At 42.6% G+C, this 18,379-nt stretch overlaps 1 protein-coding gene and 1 pseudogene across 2 annotated transcripts in view; one reads left to right on the top strand and one right to left on the bottom strand.

Moving 5' to 3' along the window:
• The first annotated feature begins 523 nt into the window (after positions 1-523).
• Positions 524-18,379, top strand: part of Utp18 (UTP18 small subunit processome component) — a 27,606-nt gene continuing 9,750 nt past the window's right edge. Inside the window, exons 1-10 of one of the 2 annotated variants that reach the window (XM_010620179.3) lie at positions 524-544; positions 1,372-1,484; positions 3,273-3,371; positions 4,585-4,652; positions 7,452-7,540; positions 9,165-9,290; positions 9,389-9,563; positions 12,684-12,784; positions 13,055-13,145; positions 14,317-14,440. In XM_010620179.3, coding sequence (XP_010618481.1) covers positions 539-544; positions 1,372-1,484; positions 3,273-3,371; positions 4,585-4,652; positions 7,452-7,540; positions 9,165-9,290; positions 9,389-9,563; positions 12,684-12,784; positions 13,055-13,145; positions 14,317-14,440 — 992 coding nt within the window. In that variant the 5' untranslated portion in view covers positions 524-538. Of the gene's footprint in view, positions 545-1,371; positions 1,485-3,272; positions 3,372-4,584; positions 4,653-7,451; positions 7,541-9,164; positions 9,291-9,388; positions 9,564-12,683; positions 12,785-13,054; positions 13,146-14,316; positions 14,441-18,379 lie in introns of those variants that run through there. The other variant, XM_010620180.3, reaches the window with a different exon arrangement.
• LOC104859584 lies at positions 15,428-17,603 on the bottom strand (annotated as a pseudogene).

Genomic DNA, 18,379 nt, shown 5'->3' with positions numbered 1-18,379 from the left:
CGGCGCTGGACCCGAGATCGCTGCAAGGGCGGAGACCGCACTTTCCCCGCCCCAGAGGGGCAGCTGCGCCTCGGATCCTGCGGGCGCTCGGCTCACTTAGCTTGGCAAACTCTGGCCTCGATCTCTGCACCGCTTGGCTCCCCTGTGCTCTGCCCGGCGTCGGCCAGGTCGTTGGATCACCTGCGCAATTCCTCCTTGTCGTTCCAGGGTTCTGTCTTGTTAATGCCTGGGAGTCTGCGTTTTAACAGTCTCCCCGCGTGATCGCGACGCAAACCCAGTTTTTGAGAACGATCGTTAGTGCGTCTGTGCAACAGTTGCAGGTGTTTGCGTGCCAGACACTTCCTGGCAACGGCAAACTGCGTGATTACAATTTTTGTGCTTACTCCTCTCTGGTCCTGGCTTTCGTCCAGGATAGGAATGCCTAGGCATTGTTTTAGGCACTGGAAGAGACAGAAGTAGCATCAGACGGAACTGCCCTCTTGATCTTGTGTAACTATTAGTGACAATCCGAAAGTAAAGGAGCTAACTAAAATTAACTATGTTGGTGAGGAGGGCTGAAAAGAAAGGAGAAACCATTTGGGAAAGGAAAATGGGTGTAGAGGAGGCTGTGAAATTTAGATACGGTGACCAAGGGAAGCTTCCCTGAGAATTACTGCGGAGCATTACTGCCAGTGTTCGCCAAATCAGCGCTGATTTATCAAGTATCTTGTGATTGCCAAACCCTCTTCGCTCTCACCGAGCTACATCCTCAGCCCTGTTTCTTATTTTCTTTGTTTTGAAACTAAGCTGTCCAGGCTAAGGTTGAGCTTTGGATCTTCCTCAGTCGTAGTGCAAGTAGAAATCTTGGGCCTTTGCTGTCTTGTGGGGTGAGGAATGGGCACGATCATTTGGAGAAGATTTTTGCGGTCTGGATTAGGTTTGCTAGTATAAAGTTTGAGAGATTGGGGCCAAGAACATTTGAAAATGAAGAAGAGGTGTATCTGAAATAGGAATTACTTGATTTTCAACTGTTCTCTTGGGCTCTAACTAGTCTCCCTGCGTCCTGTAGCTCTACATTTCTCCTGTCCCTCTCTTCATCTCAGTTTAGCTTTCGTTCCTGTCTGATGCGGTCTTTTCCTTTCTGGGCGTGGGCTTTCTCTTGACTGCCTGCTCTTCCCTGCTTGTCCAGCTGGCAGTAGGATTGGTTCTCTTCTGCTCTCCCTGCTTCCAGCATTTTGCTATGGTAGCGGTCTATCCATCCCATTATTTCATCAGAGGGCAAAAAAAACCAAACCAAAACAAAAACAGTCAGCCTATAAGTCTTAGCTACAAGGCAGGGAGTCAGGGAGTTAAGGAAAAACTCAGTGTCTGAAGGTAGTTTGTATTTTATAGGTTCCGGTGCACGAAGACTCTGATGACTCAGAAGTGGAAAATGAAGCAAAAGATAATTTCCCCCCTCAGAAGAAGCCAGTTTGGGTGGATGAGGAAGATGAAGATGAAGAAATGTAAGTTACCTTTCAGAATTCCTGTGGGTATTTTTAAAATAATTTTGCAGGTTTTAAAATTATTTTTATAAACAATGTGATCATGTGATGATTGGGACTTCCGGAAGTATGGAAAAGAGGAGGTTATTCATAACTGCTTTGTGGAGGGAGGGAGGGTAGCCCCCATCCGGTGCGCTCCTAAGTCTACAGTGTGGGCTGCGTGGTCAGCTGAGCCTTAATTGGCCTCAGTCAAAGTGACCCTGGACAAGTTGGGCAGGTACCTGTTTTCATTTGTAGAGGGAGCAAAATCTGCCGTAGTAAATGTTCCAGAAGGCTGGGAACTTTTTAATGTGGTATTGTGAACCTCCACAAAGAAAGCTAGCGCGTATACTGTGTTGTTTCATAGACGAGAATGTACTTCTTGCTTAATGTTTTGAGTGTTTTGTGTAAAGTTACATTGCAAGTATTTCTTAAAAAAAAAACAAACTAGTTTTAAATAGCTGTTGTATGAATCAACCATAATTTATATAGCTATTGTAAGATTCATTTTTGGTTGTTATTGTTTGTTTTTTGAGACAGGGTCTCACTATGTAGCAGACTGGTCTCAAACTCATACTGATCCTCCTGCCTCAGCCTACTGAGTGCTGGGATTACGGGCATGCACACCATGCCTGGCTAAGATTCATGTTTTATAGTAAATTAATATTGAGATAAACATCTTTCTGAATAAGGTTTTGTTTTTTTTTTTTTTTGCTTTTCAAATTAATCTTGTGAGAGAATTATTTAGAGCACCGCTAATTGTGAGGCTCTTGATGAATGCTGCTAGACTACATCTACCAGTTTCCCGTGTCCTTGCAAGGTCTTGTAGGAATCCAGGTTCTTAGATGTTTGCTTGTTTTTTTTGGTACCTGGATCAAACTCAGGATCTTTCGTCTTGCGATTGCAGAGCAGGCGGCGGAACCACTCAGCCAAATTCCCAGCCCCCACATGTTGGTTTATTTATGTGAGTTTAATGGTGGGAAATGAGAAAATAGTATTCATGCTTGGTATTTCTTGTAAGTCTCTGTTTATTGGAGACTGTTTCTTACTCTTAGTATGTCAAGTTTTTTGCACGTTAAAAATTTCAGATTATTGTGTGTCATTTAATACATGTTTTCCCCAGCTTTCTATGCATAGTTTTAAATTTTAGATCGTTAAATCTGTGGCTTTTTTCCTTTTGGTACAGGGGATCAAATTCAGGACCTTGCACTTGCTGAGCAGGTGCAGCTCCACTGAGCTACATCCATGGCTTTTTTTTTTTTTTTTTTTTTTTTTTGAGACAGGGTCTCACTATCTATATCTAGTTCAGATATCCTGGAACTCACTGTAGCCCAGGCTGGTCTCGAACTCGCAGCAATCCTCCTGCCTCAGCCTCCCGAGTGCTGGGATTATAGCCTTCCTTCAGTTTTAGTGTTAACAGGGAAATGTTCTTTATCTGAGAGACAAGTGTTTACCTTTATTTTTCTTAAATAGTATTTTCAGGTTTACTCTTTTTAAATTTAATTCTTTGAGTTACTTGGGATTTATTTTGAAGAATGTCATAAAGTATACATGTCTAGGTAACTCATGGTGTGAGTTTTCCAAAATGCTAGCTCTCTCTAAAGTGTTACCTCCACAGCAGGAAGAATGGAGATTATGCAGTTGTGATGTTCTATATCTTACAATTCTTGACCTAATTGTTACAGTCATGCTTTGTCAGAATACTAAAGGCAGCACCAATTTATGACGATCCTAAAGATCATTCAGTATATATTGTTTTGTATTTCACAGGGTTGACATGAGGAACAACCGGTTTCGGAAAGATATGATGAAAAATGCCAGTGAAAGTAAGCTTTCAAAAAAGAAGCTTCAGAAGAGACTTAAAGAAGAGTAAGTGTCCTTGTTCCTGTGAGTTACTGGGAGCTTCATTCCCAAGAGTGGACTTGGGTTTGCTCCATATTTGGCTGCAGCAGCTTCTTTTTTTTTTTTTTTAACTTTTTGCAGCAGCTTCTTGGGTGGTCCCATTTCTAATCCAATGGCGGAAACATTGCTATGGGATACAGTGACTCCAGGCCAGTAGTTGGGGAGCAGGAATATAGCAAACGCAAAGAAAAGTATTAAAAAAACTTGAAATGCCATCCAAATATCTAATTTGTGAAAATAATTTTTATATAGTTCAGTTTTCTGCTTGTGTATGGCTTAGTTTGGTAGGCTAATTTGCACTTCTGCATTAAAAGCTTACAGTAGCTCTTCGCCCTCTTCTAACTATCAGTCCCTTAGAACACATGTGCCTCACGCCCTCCCTCTTGGAACTGAGTCTCCAGCCTAGACCTTACGCGTGCTAGGCAAGTGCTCTGTCTGAACTACATGTTTGGCCCTCTTTGATTTGAGATAAGGTTTGCTGAGTTGCTCAGTCTGGCTTTGAACTTGCACTCCTCTTGCCTTAGCCTACCTGGGATTTCAGGTGTGCACCACTGTACCCCTATGGTATTTGTCTTAAAATTTACTCTTTCCTGGACTGGGGATGTAGCTCAGTGATTCCACCGCCTGCTTCACAAGTGCAAGGTCCCAAGTTCAATCCCTGGTACTAAAAAAGAAAAATTTTTACTTTTTCCAGAGTAAAATGCTCCTGTTTTATTCATATGATAACGTGGTGCAGTTCTGTACATTCTGAACAACCTGGTCAGTTTTTTCAGGTGTGTTCTATTATGTGTTGTGTGTATTATGGCATTGGATTGTAACCATAGAGACTTTATTTAGTCCTGACTACTGAGATGTGTTAATGTGTGCAGATAAGACAGCCATGGTCCTGGGTCCTGTATCAGGCTGGGGGAGGTGGCAGAGGTGCATGGAAGTTTCTAGTATAGGCTGTTTGGGACTAGTCCACGTGAGTCAAGGCAGCTAACTTCTCTCGAAGACATTTCTGCTCATACTCTGAAGGGTGCTGTAACCTGTATCAAGCTCTGTGAATGTACAGTGGTTTACCACAACTTTTTTTTTTGAATCGAACTCGGGTCCTTGTGCTTGCAAGGCAGGCAGCAGAACCACTGAACTAAACCCCCGGCCCGATTATCACAACTTTTTAAAAAATGTTTTTGCTCAGATTCCAACATGCCATGGGGGGTGTACCTGCCTGGGCAGAGAGGAGTAAGCGGAAAACATCTTCAGATGGTGAGTGTCGGCGCAAATGTTTTAAGTTAGCAAATATGTCCCTTTATTTGTTCTTTGTGTTTTCTTAGGTTCCTTAAGACTTAGTGTTTCAAACAAACAAAAAGAATTTTCAGTTTACCATTTCTCTGAGGGAAGCTTTTTAAATAGCGAATGGCTTATTTAGTTCCAGTTGAGCATACCCAATTCAACATGTGAAATGCTCCAGATTCTGAAAATTTTGAGCACCATCATTATACTACAAGTGAAAAATTGTACTTTGTGAACTCTTTTCATGCGCAAAATTGTTATTTCTGTTCTATCTTTTAAGGTTTAATTTTTTTTATTATTTCTATTCTTAATTTTTTTTTTGACATGGTGTCAGTCTTTCTGTTCTCTTGCCTCAGCCCTCTAGCAGCTTTTAGAGCTTAGGTCATGAGTCTTCCCTCCTGTGTGAGGTATAAGTTATTCATTTTAGAATGCTGTGAACCCAACATTTTAGATCACATAGTTACAGTTAAGGTCCTATGGACACAGAAAACCCCCCTAACTCCAGGGGCTTAATCACGTAGAAGTTATTTTCTTGTTCATGTAAATTGGGCTGATGGGTATGTGGTACTTTACTTCGTGGACCCAAGTTGGCAGGGGTCTCCCATCCTTGGGTTGTGTTGGCTGGTAGGGGAAGAGGGGCTTACCCAAAGGAGGTTACTGTTGGTCTCACCTGGAAGTGGTGTGTGATACTTTAGCCTCCATCTTATTGGGAAGAGCTTGGTCCTGAGGCCACATTAACTGCAGGGGCTGTTGCGAAGTGTAGGTTGGCTCTGTGCCCAGAAGAAAAAGGAAATGGCCAAGTCAACAGTGAGTCTGCTACCATCTGGGATATGCTAGTCTGTAGCTTCATTTTTTGAGTGTTAGAGGTTGGGACAGGGTCTCACTGTGCAGTTCAGGCTGGCCTTGAACCTGAATGGTCCCCCTGCTTCAGCCTTCTGTTTCTGGGATTATAGGCGTGTGCCACCACGCCCAGCTGTATCTTCATTTTTACAGATGAGAGAGAGCGTTAGAGAGATGAAGTGACTTGCCCAGAGTACACTGACTTGGATGAGGATGAGCACCCAGCTTCACAGTGGTCTTCTTATAGAGGAAAGTGTTCTCTTTTACACAGAACCGCAGAACTAGCATCATACATCTCTGCAAATCAGCATTGTGGATTCTTTTGTTAATGTTGTTTTAATTGATTCCCCAGCCTCACCCCTCCAGTCATTCTGCTTGCTTTATGTTCTTAGGATTTGTGGTGCTTTTCAATCTGACGTGACGTCTTTGCTAAGTTTTGAAAATTTTTGCTTTTATCTTGTGAAATATTGTTTCTGTTTTAAGTCTTCCTTTTTAGCATACCACTGTACATGTTTGTTAAATGTGTTTACTCTGTTTTGTGTTTTCTTTTTCTATGTTTGTTTTGGTTCCATTTTCTGGATCATTGATTCTCTCTCCACCTAATTTTTTTTTTTTTTGGTACCACGTATTGAACTTGGGTCCTTGCGCTTGCAAGGCAGGTGGTGGAACCACTGAGCTAAGTCCCTGGCCCCAGCTAATTTTGATATATTGTTAAAATCATCCACTGGGGGCTACCTTTTAATTAGTATATTTAAAAAAATTTTTAGAATGTCCATTTGGTTCTCCATTAGGCATTCTTTGGCTCAATTCTAAATCTTGTGTTTACTTACAGTATTCTTAAAGTTTGTATTGATATAATTCCACTACTCCTGTAGGGATTGTCTGTTTCTTGTTTTGGTTTTCAGTTATATTATTTCATCAATATTTGTGTGGTTCTGTTTCATGGAGTGCTAGATGTCGTATATGAAAAGTAATACGGATTAATTATAATTAGAGTGATAGCTTGTGTGTTTGTTCCTGGGTAGGTTGCTGGGCAGGGGCACTAGAAATCCCAGAGCATCTTTTTTGTTTTTTGATAATGGGGATTGAACCCAGATCCTTGTGCTTGCAAGGCAGGTGGCAAAACCATTGAGCTAAATAAACCCCCTGGCCCCCCAGAGCATCTTATTCCAGTGAGCAATTGTGAAATTCAGAGCTGGCTTTCAGTTTTTGGAAGATTTTCTTATAATTTATTTTATCCTTAATCCTACCTGTAGCGTTTTGCAGTCTCAGTCCAAAGCCTGATGGTTTACCTGACTCGAGAAACTTAGATAGCTTTATAGTTCTGGATCCCGCCCTCGTCCCACGAGTGTCCTACAAAGTCTTCTCGGCTTCTCATCTGCTCCCTACTGGAATCATCTCATGTCCAGGGGAAAAGCAGTCCTTTTTGCTTTTTGAAGTCTTGATTACGCAGTTTGCTGACATTGATCTTTCAGTCAGTTGAAGTTCTAGTTCTGTCACATGTATTAAGCTAGATAACTATCTACCCTGTTGATAATTTTGCAATAATTATGAATTGGTTCTTTTGTTTTTTTGGTGTCAGGGATCGAACTTGGGACCTTGCACTTGCGAGGCAGGTGGCCGAACCACTGAGCTAAAAATCCCTGGCACCAGAATTGGTTCTTTTTAAATGAAATGGCTGGCTTTATTTGAATTTTGTTTCACTTCATCATTAGTCACCGTGTGTGAGTCTTTCTTTCCAGAGTCAAGCTTTGATTTTTAACTTTATGTAATTGCCTTGTCATCTTTCTTTTAAATATATTTTATTGTTTTGCTTTCACCAAAGGTTGGGTGGCTGGGAAGGGATTTGACATTAGAAATTTGAAAGTTTGGGGTAGGTAAAGGCCTATCTCCTTGATTCTAAAGATCAGCCTGTGGGTTTGTTTGACTTAGATGAAAGTGAAGAGGATGAAGATGATTTGTTGCAAAGGACTGGGAATTTCTTGTCCACATCAGCTTCTCTTCCAAGAGGAATCTTGAAGGTGAGAATCAGTGAACTTGAGAGCTATCTAGTACTTATCTCTGAAATCCAGTCTGCTTCCCAGTTACAGATATATGGATTACTAATATGTGTGAGATTAAATGTGCCTGCTATTATTTTGCCTTAGTAAGTACTTAGTTTCTCTTTCCTTTTGGAAAAAATAATTCAGAAGTATTCATTGTAGAAATAGTATTTGATTTCTCTTCATTGTCATTGGTAGCAGCCTTGCCCATGTTTCTGTCATCTCTCACCTGGCCTGTTGTAGTGGCTCTGTAATTAGTAGCCAGAGAAAGGTTTTAGAAATAACATAGCAGGTCAGGTCACTTCTCTTTTTCTTTTTTCTTTTCTTTTCTCTCTTTCTTTTCTTTTTTGAGACAGGGTCTCACTATGTAGCCCAGGATGGCCTTGAACTCACAGCAGTCCTCTTCCCTCAGCCTCCCGAGTGCTGGGATTACAGGTGTGCGCCACCACGCCTGGCCAGGTCACTTTTCATTAGTTTTTTCAGTCTTTTGAATTTGTATCATCGTCTCCAGTGTCTTTGAGCAGCTGGCTTCTACCCACATCTTCTTCATCTCAGACTTCTTTTGTCTCTCCTACTTGGGCTATGCAGGCTTTCTGTTTCCTGAATATGCTGGACCCTTGCTTGCCTCTAAACTACTGCCTTTGCTCTTCTTTCTGTCTGTTTGCACTCTAAGCACTGCTGGTGGCTAGCTCATTATTATTTCTTGTTGGAAAAGGCACCTTCGAAAGGACTTTATTTAAAGTGGTCTGTACTATCCGCTTTCTAACTGATCATGTCCAGCTGGTTCATTGTGGTAACCACGTGCCTGCCCAGCACATTGCTTCCATTAAATACCTATCAAGTTAACAGGTCTCTTTATGACAGATATTTTTCCTCTGCTATAAAATGGCACGTGTATTTTGATGGGGCAGGAGAGCTCTTACGGTAAATCATTAGGAGACAGAGTGATCATCTCTCTCCTTCCTTCCCTCTCCTGAGTACATTTCTTTCAGTGTCTCATAGGGTAAATTTACCTGCATGGAAAATACAGTCCATATAAAAACTTAACTTCAGTAGTTTAAAAGAAAACATGCACATAACGCTTGTTTTGAATTTTAATGCAGATGGAAAACCTGTAAAAACAAAAGAAGTAACTGAAAGCATTCCAAGTAATGCATGATATCATCACTTTAAACTAGCAATGACATGCCTGAGAGACCGTCAGCAACCCATGCTGTCCTTAAAGGTGTGGGAACAGCTACATGGTGCCTCTTGTACTTGGCTATCAATGAAGAGATACCAGAGGAGGAGTAGGATTTCCCCAGATGGAGTCTCCTAACTCACCTGGATGGCTCTTAGGGAGATGACTATTCTGGTGCTTTAAGATTGCTTATAAATTTAGAATTCTAGATCTAGAAAGGACCTTAATGGTTTGTCCCTTCATTTGTGAGATGGTAAAAATGGATTCTAGTGTTGTAAAGGGACTTGTTAGCTGATGCCAGGGCTGTACTCTTAGGTAGTTACCGTTCCAGTTCTTCTGTTAGCATCCATAATATTTTTTCTTCATGCTCTAAATGATATGGATCCATTTGAACTAATTGACTTCCAACTTTGTTTCCCATAGATGAAGAACTGCCAGCATGCCAATGCTGAGCGGCCTACCACTGCCCAGATCTCGTCCGTCCAGTTCCATCCTTGTGCCCAGGTTGTGATGGTTGCTGGCTTAGATAACGCCTTTTCACTGTTTCAGGTATGCATTTTTAAATGAAGACTTGCAGTGAGGAATATTTACTGCCAGAGTAAGAGCTCACAGAAATGACTGATAGAAATGATTTGTACTTGTTATAGGTTGATGGCAAAACAAATCCTAAAATCCAGAGCATCTATTTGGAAAAGTTTCCAATCTTCAAGGCTTGTTTTAGTGCTAATGGAGAACAGGTTTTAGCCACAAGCACTCACAGCAAGGTTCTTTACGTCTATGATATGCTAGCTGGGAAGTTAATCCCCGTGCATCAAGTGAGAGGTAAGATTTCTGTTGAACACACACCCATCGTGCCTTGTCCCCCCAGCCTGAGTTCATGTCTGTGACAGTGAACCTTTTAGAGCTTTCACTGAAAACAAAGAGCCCACTGCGGCATGTGTGCCATAGGTTTGCCACCACTGCTCACAACCATGCTCACAACCACTTTTCTCATCCCAGAGGAGTCTTCGTATTTGGAAGATATGATTGTGTTGAATGAAATATGTTTGAATGAAAGCAGTGAACTTTCTTACTGCATGCTTATGGAAAGATCATGTATTTGCACATATCCTCTTAGATCCAGTGAGAAATTTGGCAGATATTTAGCTGTGCACCTCGCAGTTGAGGCAGCAGAAAGGAGATGAGCTAGGGAGCTACAAAACCTGAGTTATAGCTCCTTGGATTGATTGTTTCTCTTCTCCAATAGAGACTCTGTAATTCTGGTGTTCCTTATAATAAACTTTGCCTTATATTTGAAAGAAAGAAAGCATTACTTTTGGAGGAATTTATTTATTTATTTATTTGGTACCGGGGATCGAACTCAGGTCCTTGTGCTTGCCAGGCATGTGGGGGAACCAGTGAGCTAAATCCCTGGCTCTGGAGGAATTTAATATATATGTATATATATGAAGTATATATACATATATATTAAAGTCATATATTTTAAAGAAAGGACTCTTTTTGCATCAGGTGAAAATTTACCCTCTACCTCCCATCCCTTCCCTGTGTTCCCTTACCCATGGTACTACAGAATACAGTGACACTTCCTGGTTCTTTGGGGAACCATAGCCATTGTAGTGAGCCTTGCTGGGTTAATGTAAATCTTTGCACAGGCCATAACGGTCTCCTTGTTAGACTGCATATGTGTGCTATAAAAGGACGAGAGTACCATAGCACTCTCTAGCCGTTTTCCTATTAGCGAGTGAGTGTGAGGGAGGCCAGCTTGAGAAACACTTAGGATGTTTATCTTCAGCATTTCCAGTCTTCCCTTTCCTGTGTTCTCAGACACCTCTAACGATATTTTCCAGGTAAGGTCTTGGTTTATCTTAACTGCAAGCCGGGCTCTCCAGAAGTTAATGTGCTTACGGCTTAGCTGTTGGGGGAGTGGGGTGTGCCTCAGTGGTGATTATGATTCTGTAGGTCAGAAGCACATCTGACTTTGCACATCCACCAGCTCCTAGGAGATGCCGCCGCTCCATGGACTACATTTTGTTGCAAGGTTATCAGCCTTCTCATGTTGAAATAGCGATATGTAGTAGTTAGTATTTTTACATTTTTGACTAATCAAAAGGAATGGATTTGGCCAAGTGTGGTGGTGCACGCCTGTAATCCCAGCACTTGGGAGGCTGAGGCAGGAGGATCGCTGGCAGTTTGAGGCCAGCCTGGGTTACAGAGTGAGGTCAAGGCCAGCATAAACTATAGCAAGGGGGAGGACCTAGGTCTTTCTTTGTCTTGCATCCCTTCTGAAAAGGAGAAAGTACCTGAGGGGTTGGCTAAGACGGTTGGTCATCTCTATCCTGGACCTGCCTGTGGCAGGCATGATGATCGAGCCCCCAGTTGCTGCTGAGACTTGGCGTTCGTCTTTCCTCCTGATGTTTCCCTTCTCTGCTTGGTGCGCACAGCTTGGTGATAGTGGTAATAATAGGTGTTAATCGAGAACATTAGACTAAGGGGAAATTGCCGACTAGTTAGGAACATGCAAGCCTGATACGTGTGTAAACTCTTGGTTGTCATAAGTGGAAAATTGAAATGCTGAACTGATGCACATAGTGTGTGGAGAATGCAGAATTGTGCAAATGTTGCGTTCTCCTAACCCGTCAGGTTTTCATTATCTGGGATTAGAGATGGTCTGTAGAAGCCTTAACCATTGTTTTCCTGGTGGGGACAAGGCACTTGCATTTTTCTAAAACCTTTTAGTCTAGTCAGTATTTTCACTTAGCAGCCTAAGATAAACATTTTTTGACTAGGCAGCACATTTACACAGTACAAAAATCCCTTATATACATGGGTGGGTAGGGTAGTGAAAAGGCTCTTCTGTTCCTTCTCCATGGCCACCTTTACCCTTTTCCTAGGGACAGCCAGTTGTATCCATTCTTCTTCAAAAAACGGGCTGTTGGTATATATAAAATTCAGGCTGGCCTTAAAAAATTAAAAACTGTGTAGTCCAGGCTGGCTGGCCTCGAGCTTGTGGCAATCTTCCTGCCTCAGCCTCCTGAGTGCTGGGATTCCAGGCATGGGCCACCATGCCTGGTTTAAATTGTACCCATTCTTATGTCTCCTTTCTGTTAGGCAACTTTTTTAGAGAGTAACTTGGCTCTCTGAGTACTCTGATATAATCAGTGTGAACCTTTCAAGTATGGAAAAAGAGACATGTCCCTTTTTGTGACTTGGTTACATGAATACCATCTTTAGAAACTAATCAGTTCTTTGTTTTTTGTTTGTTTTTTGAGACAGTGTCTTGCTTTGTAGTTCAGGCCAGCCTTGAGTTCACTATGTAGACCAGGCTGGCCTCAAACTCACAGTGATCCTCCTGCTTCAGCCTCCCAAATGCTGGGATTACAGGCATGCACCACCATGCCTAGCTACTAGTCAGTTCTTGAGTACATTGACATGAGTACATTTTCAATATTTTTGACACACAAAGTTAATAAAGATTGTATTTCTATACAATAGAAGTAAATGGCCAGCAAATAGCTTACTTAATTTTTTTTAATGATTGTCTCAGGTGGCAGTGCATTTCCCTTATATAACTTACTCTTTAGTTGATTAGCGGCATGCTGCTTACGTTTGGGAAATTTGTTGATGTGTTTACTGTTTGGAGGGCTGGATCGCTGGCCTGAAATTACCATGATGAATGCTGACCAGCAAGGAATAGAGAGTTGCTGTGCTTGCTCTTTCCCTTCCTTCCTCCTCCATTTCTGGTCCTGGGGGCTGGACCCAGGGCCTGCATACTGACTTTGTCACTGGCCTTATGTTTGGCACCCAAGATCAAATTTGCTGAGTCAGCCTGGGGCTTTAAATTGCGGCATTCAGACCTTTAAAAGGTGAGCAGCTCAGTTGTTAGAATGCAGCTCTATTGAAAACCATATGAAACCCTTTTAACTGATTCATCTGCTTTCCTAGGTTTGAAAGAAAGAATAGTGAGGAGCTTTGAAGTCTCCCCAGATGGATCTTTCTTGCTCATCAACGGCATTGCTGGCTATTCTCATTTGCTGTCAATGAAGGTGACTTACTAGTTGTTGCTTATTTTTCTCCAGTCAGACCAAATGTAGGACAGTGCTGACCCTTAACTCGGTTGTCCTTAGTCCTGCATCTCAAGGAGAGGCGCTCACTGGGACTGGGGGAGAAGTTGTGGGCAGGTGGGGGAGACTGGAGCAGAGAGCAGTACATACAGTCCAGTAAGTTGTGGAATGTAAAACACTAGATTGTTTTGATTCTACACAGTGTGATTCCCACGCCACCTAATAATTGTCAAATGATATTTACTCTTCTAGACCAAAGAGCTCATTGGAAGCATGAAGATTAATGGAAGGGTTTCAGCATCTGCATTCACTTCAGACAGCAAGAAAATATACACCTATTCTGGTAAGTGAATGACATGAGAGAAGCTTTGGATGTGTGGATATTTCAGATTTAACCAAAAGCGGCCTGTCTCTTGTTTTAATAAAAATATCAGGTTTATTTTTAAAATTTCACTTATTTTTGAGTGTTCATAGCACCATTATTAGTACTAGCAAAAAACCGGAAATAGTCCAGATGTTCTTCAAGAGGAGATAGATGGCTGAACACACTGACATACCAGGTGTAGTTTTCGAATTCACTTTGTGGCCATTTGCTCTCCATTTCCTGACTAGTAACAGTGAAAGGCTGGCTGTTTAATATGACCTGCACTTTCCCTGTAGCCTAGGAAAACTTTTTTTTAAAGGAAATTGGTGAAACAGTGAAATTCATTGAAGTCTGACTGGGAGAATGGGAGTACATGTGGAAGGGTGGACTGTGGAACAGCACCCACAGGAAAGGAAGGGTGAGTGGTGGGGAGCCGTCTCTGGGGGACGTAGGGTCATTCCGGATTTGGGCAGTACGTGTGGGGGAATGGTGATCGTCGGAATCGAGTGCTGCAGGAGGGAGGAAGGAGTAAGAACTGACTCTGGCAATTAGATTGCCAGTCTGCCATGGAAATAAGTGTTTTTCCTTATATTTAATATCTTGTTTATCTTGCCAACATAATCCTATCCCTAAATTGCTTACTGTTCACATTTAGCATTTGTTGTTATTGAAATGGCTCAGTAATAGGAACTATATGTGTTTTAATCGTTATAAATTCTTTGTGGTCTGGGTTAGTTCTTTTTTTTTGGTTATTTGAGAGAGACAGGGTCTCACTATGTAGTTGAGACTGACCTAGAACTCGCTGTGTAGCCCAGGCTGGTCTTGAACTCACAGCGATCCTCCTGCCTCAGCCTCCCAAGTGCTGGGATTACAGGAGTGCGCCACCATGCCTGGCTCAGTTCATTCTTCATTATCATAAAAAATTTGGTGCCCTGGTCACTTGGCCTTATGTATTGAGTACTCTCATGCTGACTAACAGATGCACTTTTCTGTGTATATGAATGTGTATAAGAAATATTTCTTCCCGTTTCCTAGAAGCGGAAGGATTATAGTAAGTCTTTACTATTAAAAGGGACTAAGAATGGTCAGTTCACTTGCGTTTCATGTTTAAAGCAAAACCAAGTAACCATCCTCTGGCTCTTTCACTCAGGGGATGGAGAAGTTTATGTGTGGGACATGAACTCTAGGAAGTGCCTTAACAGATTTGTGGATGAGGGCAGTTTACGTGGATTAAGCATTGCCGCATCAAGGAACGGACAGTATGTGGCGTGTGGGTGAGTAAAGAGGTTTGGAATTGAATAAACTAGATGGTGCATGAGTCGTTGCTTATAGACTACTTGGCAATCTGAAATCCATAAATCAGGAGAGCCTTGTGCTTTTCTTGATGTAGTGCTTAATAATGTTAATGGTAGCTTTTTGGCACCTTAGCAAAGAAATTATTGCACTGCCTTAAATCATGCTGTATTTTCTTATATTTGAAATGTACATTGGCCACATTGAGTTTTCCTGTATTCAACTTCTTTCTATTAATAAGGAGGTAGAATAAATCAACTTTGGTTTTGTCTTTTTTTGGTGGTACCAAGGATCGAATTTAGGACCTTGGCACTTGCCAGGCAGGTGCGGCACCTCTGAGCTACATCCCTGGCCCTGGTTTTAAGTCTGTAGGATACTTACGGTAGTTTTTTGTCTGGGTAGGAGGTATAAACCAAAATCTTTCGGTTTTTTTTGTCAGTATCATTTGTAATACTGTAGAAACTTATTTCACCTAAAGCTCATTTCTTGTATTTATTACTAGAAAAAGTGGTTATTACACTGGGGAAAGGATGACTTTATTCTCCTGTTTGATTCACAGGTGCAGGGAGGGAGGAGGAAGCATTGGATACTTAGTAGTTCCAAATGAATTTACCAAGCCACTGTGAGCATGTATAATTCTGTAACTTAATTCCAACCACAGATTTGCTGAATAAGCTAATGCTACAAATTAACAATTTAAGAGGAATATACCCCATTAAATAATTTGATGTCCCACAAAATAAGCAACACTGCTTATATGGACAAGAACTGAAAATGCTGTGAGAAATGACAACCACAGTAACATTGGGAAAGGGGCACAGTTAAGGCATCTAAAAAAATTCCACATGGCTTTGTCTCATTAAAATATTTTGCCCTATATTTTAAAAAGAAGATCTGAAAGCATCTGAAAAACATGCAAATCGTTTGAAATCCCTGTGTGGCCAATTCAGATAGTTTGCGAGCATCATTCAGATGTTTGCCAGGGACGCGACACTGGGGAAGCCTCTCCTGGTGGGAGCTGGGGCGCAGTGGGGAGGTCCTCCCGCTTTGGCCTGTCTCACACTGGAAGGCAGCCCCAGGCTCTGTGCTGTCGTGCCGAGCAAGGCCTTGTTTTCTGGAAGGGAGGGGATGTGGAATTTCCATTGGTTGGGGAACAGCCCGGCTTTAATCTTTCCAGATAACTCTGCGTGTACGGGCTTATGACACTGGAGAACTTCGATTGCATCTTCTACTCTGAACCACTCTCTCTCCCTTCCTATATTCATAGACTCTTCCCAACCTTCTAATACTTCAGGGACTGTAAGAACATAAACGTAGGCTCTGTGCTTTCGATCTTGGTTCTCAAAGATTTCCAGGAGCCTGCCCAATTTTCCTCTGCCCTCTGCCTCCTCGTAAACTTCCCTCACGGCAGCACCGCCTGGCTCCTCCTCAGGCTCCGTTCCTTCTGCAGGTGTGATCCACTGGTCTGCGTACTGCTGCTACTCGCCAGCAGCACATGGGCTCGCCTCCCGCTTCTTGAATCCCTCACGATTGAAAGTCCACGTCTGGTTGGCTTGGTGGCGGTGAGCAAGGGGTGGCGAGGGGCAGCACCGGGGCTGTGGTGCTGGACGTGGGCGTGGGTCCCTGGCGCCTGGGTGCCAGGAGAGAAGCGCTGCGGCTGCTTCAGTGTCTGCTGCTCTCTTCAGCTTTCTGTTGGTGTAGCTGCAGCCACCGCTGCCGGAGAGAGGCAAGAGAGGCACAGGGAGGAGACAGTTGTGAGACTTGAAGTTCTTTTTTTTTTTTTTTTTAAATGACTTTCTTAAATGAAACATGACTGAGCAGCAGGGATTTCAGTAGAATCTTCCTTAGGATGGGAAGTCAAGTGGGTCTTGCTGTCCAGAGACATTGCACATTCTCTGTTCTTTTTATTCCTTCAAAGGTAAAATTGGGGACAGTGCTCATAAATATCCTCACCATCATTTGGAAATTGATAAGCAGCTACTTTGGGTCCTGAGAGGAAGGGCAAGTAAAATGAGACAGGCTAGCGTCACATGGCTGCACCTCGGGCCATAGGATAGTGACAGATAACTTGGTGTCTCAGGGCCCTGATGAGGGATCCTTCCTTGGCTTTGTCACCTGTGGTCACCCTTGGCCTAAACTGTAGGCCAGTGCACAAGACAAGCACTTGTCACAGTAGCGTGCTCCGTAGCAGCAGTTCGTGGTTAGCAGATCTGGAAGTAAAGCTCCTTTAACACATTCATGCCAGGGCTGTAATTCATAGTAAATCTCCCTGCTGGGTGGCTTAAAACCACTGTGATGCGTACATGACTGACTGATAAAAGTGATTAGACCCGTTTGTACCACTAGTGGTACAGGCCACCTGGTCAGACAGCCATGCATGTGCCACAGGTGGTTCAAGCCAGCAGGAGCATATTAAAGTGAAGGCTGGGGTTTAATGTAATTTAACTGCTCCTGCCTCCATGGAGCAAAGGTAACTGCACAAAACTTTCACAGTTGTGAAGTCCGTGCACTTAGTTTTCTCTGGTCTTTGTATGCTCTTTTGTGTTTTATTAGTCCCCTTTGAAGGGCCCAAACAGGAATTAAATTAATATTAGCAGTTTAAAATCATTCAGTTTTAATTGTCCTTCACATAATTGAATTCTGATGTGCTTGCCGTGGTTAGGTCTTTGCTGTTAAACCTGTCTGTAAAGAAAGGCTCCACCCTTGTCCACAGAAACTGGGATGCTCTCAGGTAGGTGGGGAGAATTGCTGGTGCTGGATCAGCAAGGACAGGAGGGGCAGGGAGGCCGCACCAGGTGGCGCCTGACCTGCTCTCCCAGTGCTGGTGTGTTAACCTCCATCCTGGCCTCTGCTGCTTGTGAGCTCCTCTAATCTCCAGAACTGTGTCAGTGTCTGTCAGCTGTCCTCATTCCGTGTCCTGCTGTAGAGTGGACGTTTTCTCTTTTCAGTTTTACTGAAACGGAGCACATTGTAAATAGAGAATTCTGTTAGTTTGCATTGTCACTTTGACGGCTTTGGTGAATATTAGGATTGCTGTGTGTATTTAGAATGTGTCCCTATTAATCCATGGCATGTTGGTGTGGCACGTACTTGGGCACTCATTTCGGATTCATTTTTCCTTTGTCGATGGGCCTGCTGCTCCATGCATTCTGGAGCAGAGCAGAGCCGAGCCGAGGCATTGGCAGGGTCTTCAGCCCTGGCTTTTCCAGGTTCAATGCTTGCTCCTTGTTCTGCCAGGGCAGAATCTGGAGCTGTAACTTCGCTGCAGCTTCTATAAACGCTTTGTTTCGTGACTTCTTTTCTGATCTAGAATCCAGTCAGTAAAAACAGTGCCTGAAGCACTGAATGCTGAATGGAAGAGTTGAGACTGCCCAACAGCCCTTCCTGTGCATGGGCTCTTGTTGCTGCTGTAGGCAGCTCACCAGATTGAGGCGTCCCCAGAGGGGACTTGCAGGTTCTCTTATTTTCCACGGTGCAGATCATTCTCTTGGTGCCTGCCTTGGTTGGGGTTTTGTAAATTGGAAGCAAATTACAAATTTGGGATCTTTGCTTTTTGGGAACCTTAGGTCAGAGCCTTGGAAATACCTATTTTGTCATGAAAGTTTTTTCAAGTGGTTAGTGATTTGTTAACTAGTCTTCATTAGCTTTTAAAAAATACACAGATTGTCCTTTTACTGTGGTATCCATATAGCTTCAAACTGTGTTCTGAGCATCTTCTATAAAAAGCATTTATAATACCTTACTCATCACTTAACTGTATCAAGCACTATTTAATTTCTAATTAAATTTATTTTTATTTTTTTGGTACCTGGGATTGAACTTGGGTCCCTGAGCTTGCTAGGCAGGCCGTGGAATCACTGAGCTAAATGCCCGACCCTTATTTTTTTTTTTTTTTTTTTTTTTTTTTTATATTTTTTTTT

This window comes from Fukomys damarensis, unplaced genomic scaffold (assembly GCF_012274545.1).
Source record: "Fukomys damarensis isolate Sample0158 unplaced genomic scaffold, DMR_v1.0_HiC HiC_scaffold_13, whole genome shotgun sequence".
NCBI lineage: Eukaryota > Metazoa > Chordata > Mammalia > Rodentia > Bathyergidae > Fukomys > Fukomys damarensis.
This window is presented reverse-complemented; position numbering and strand designations above follow the sequence as displayed.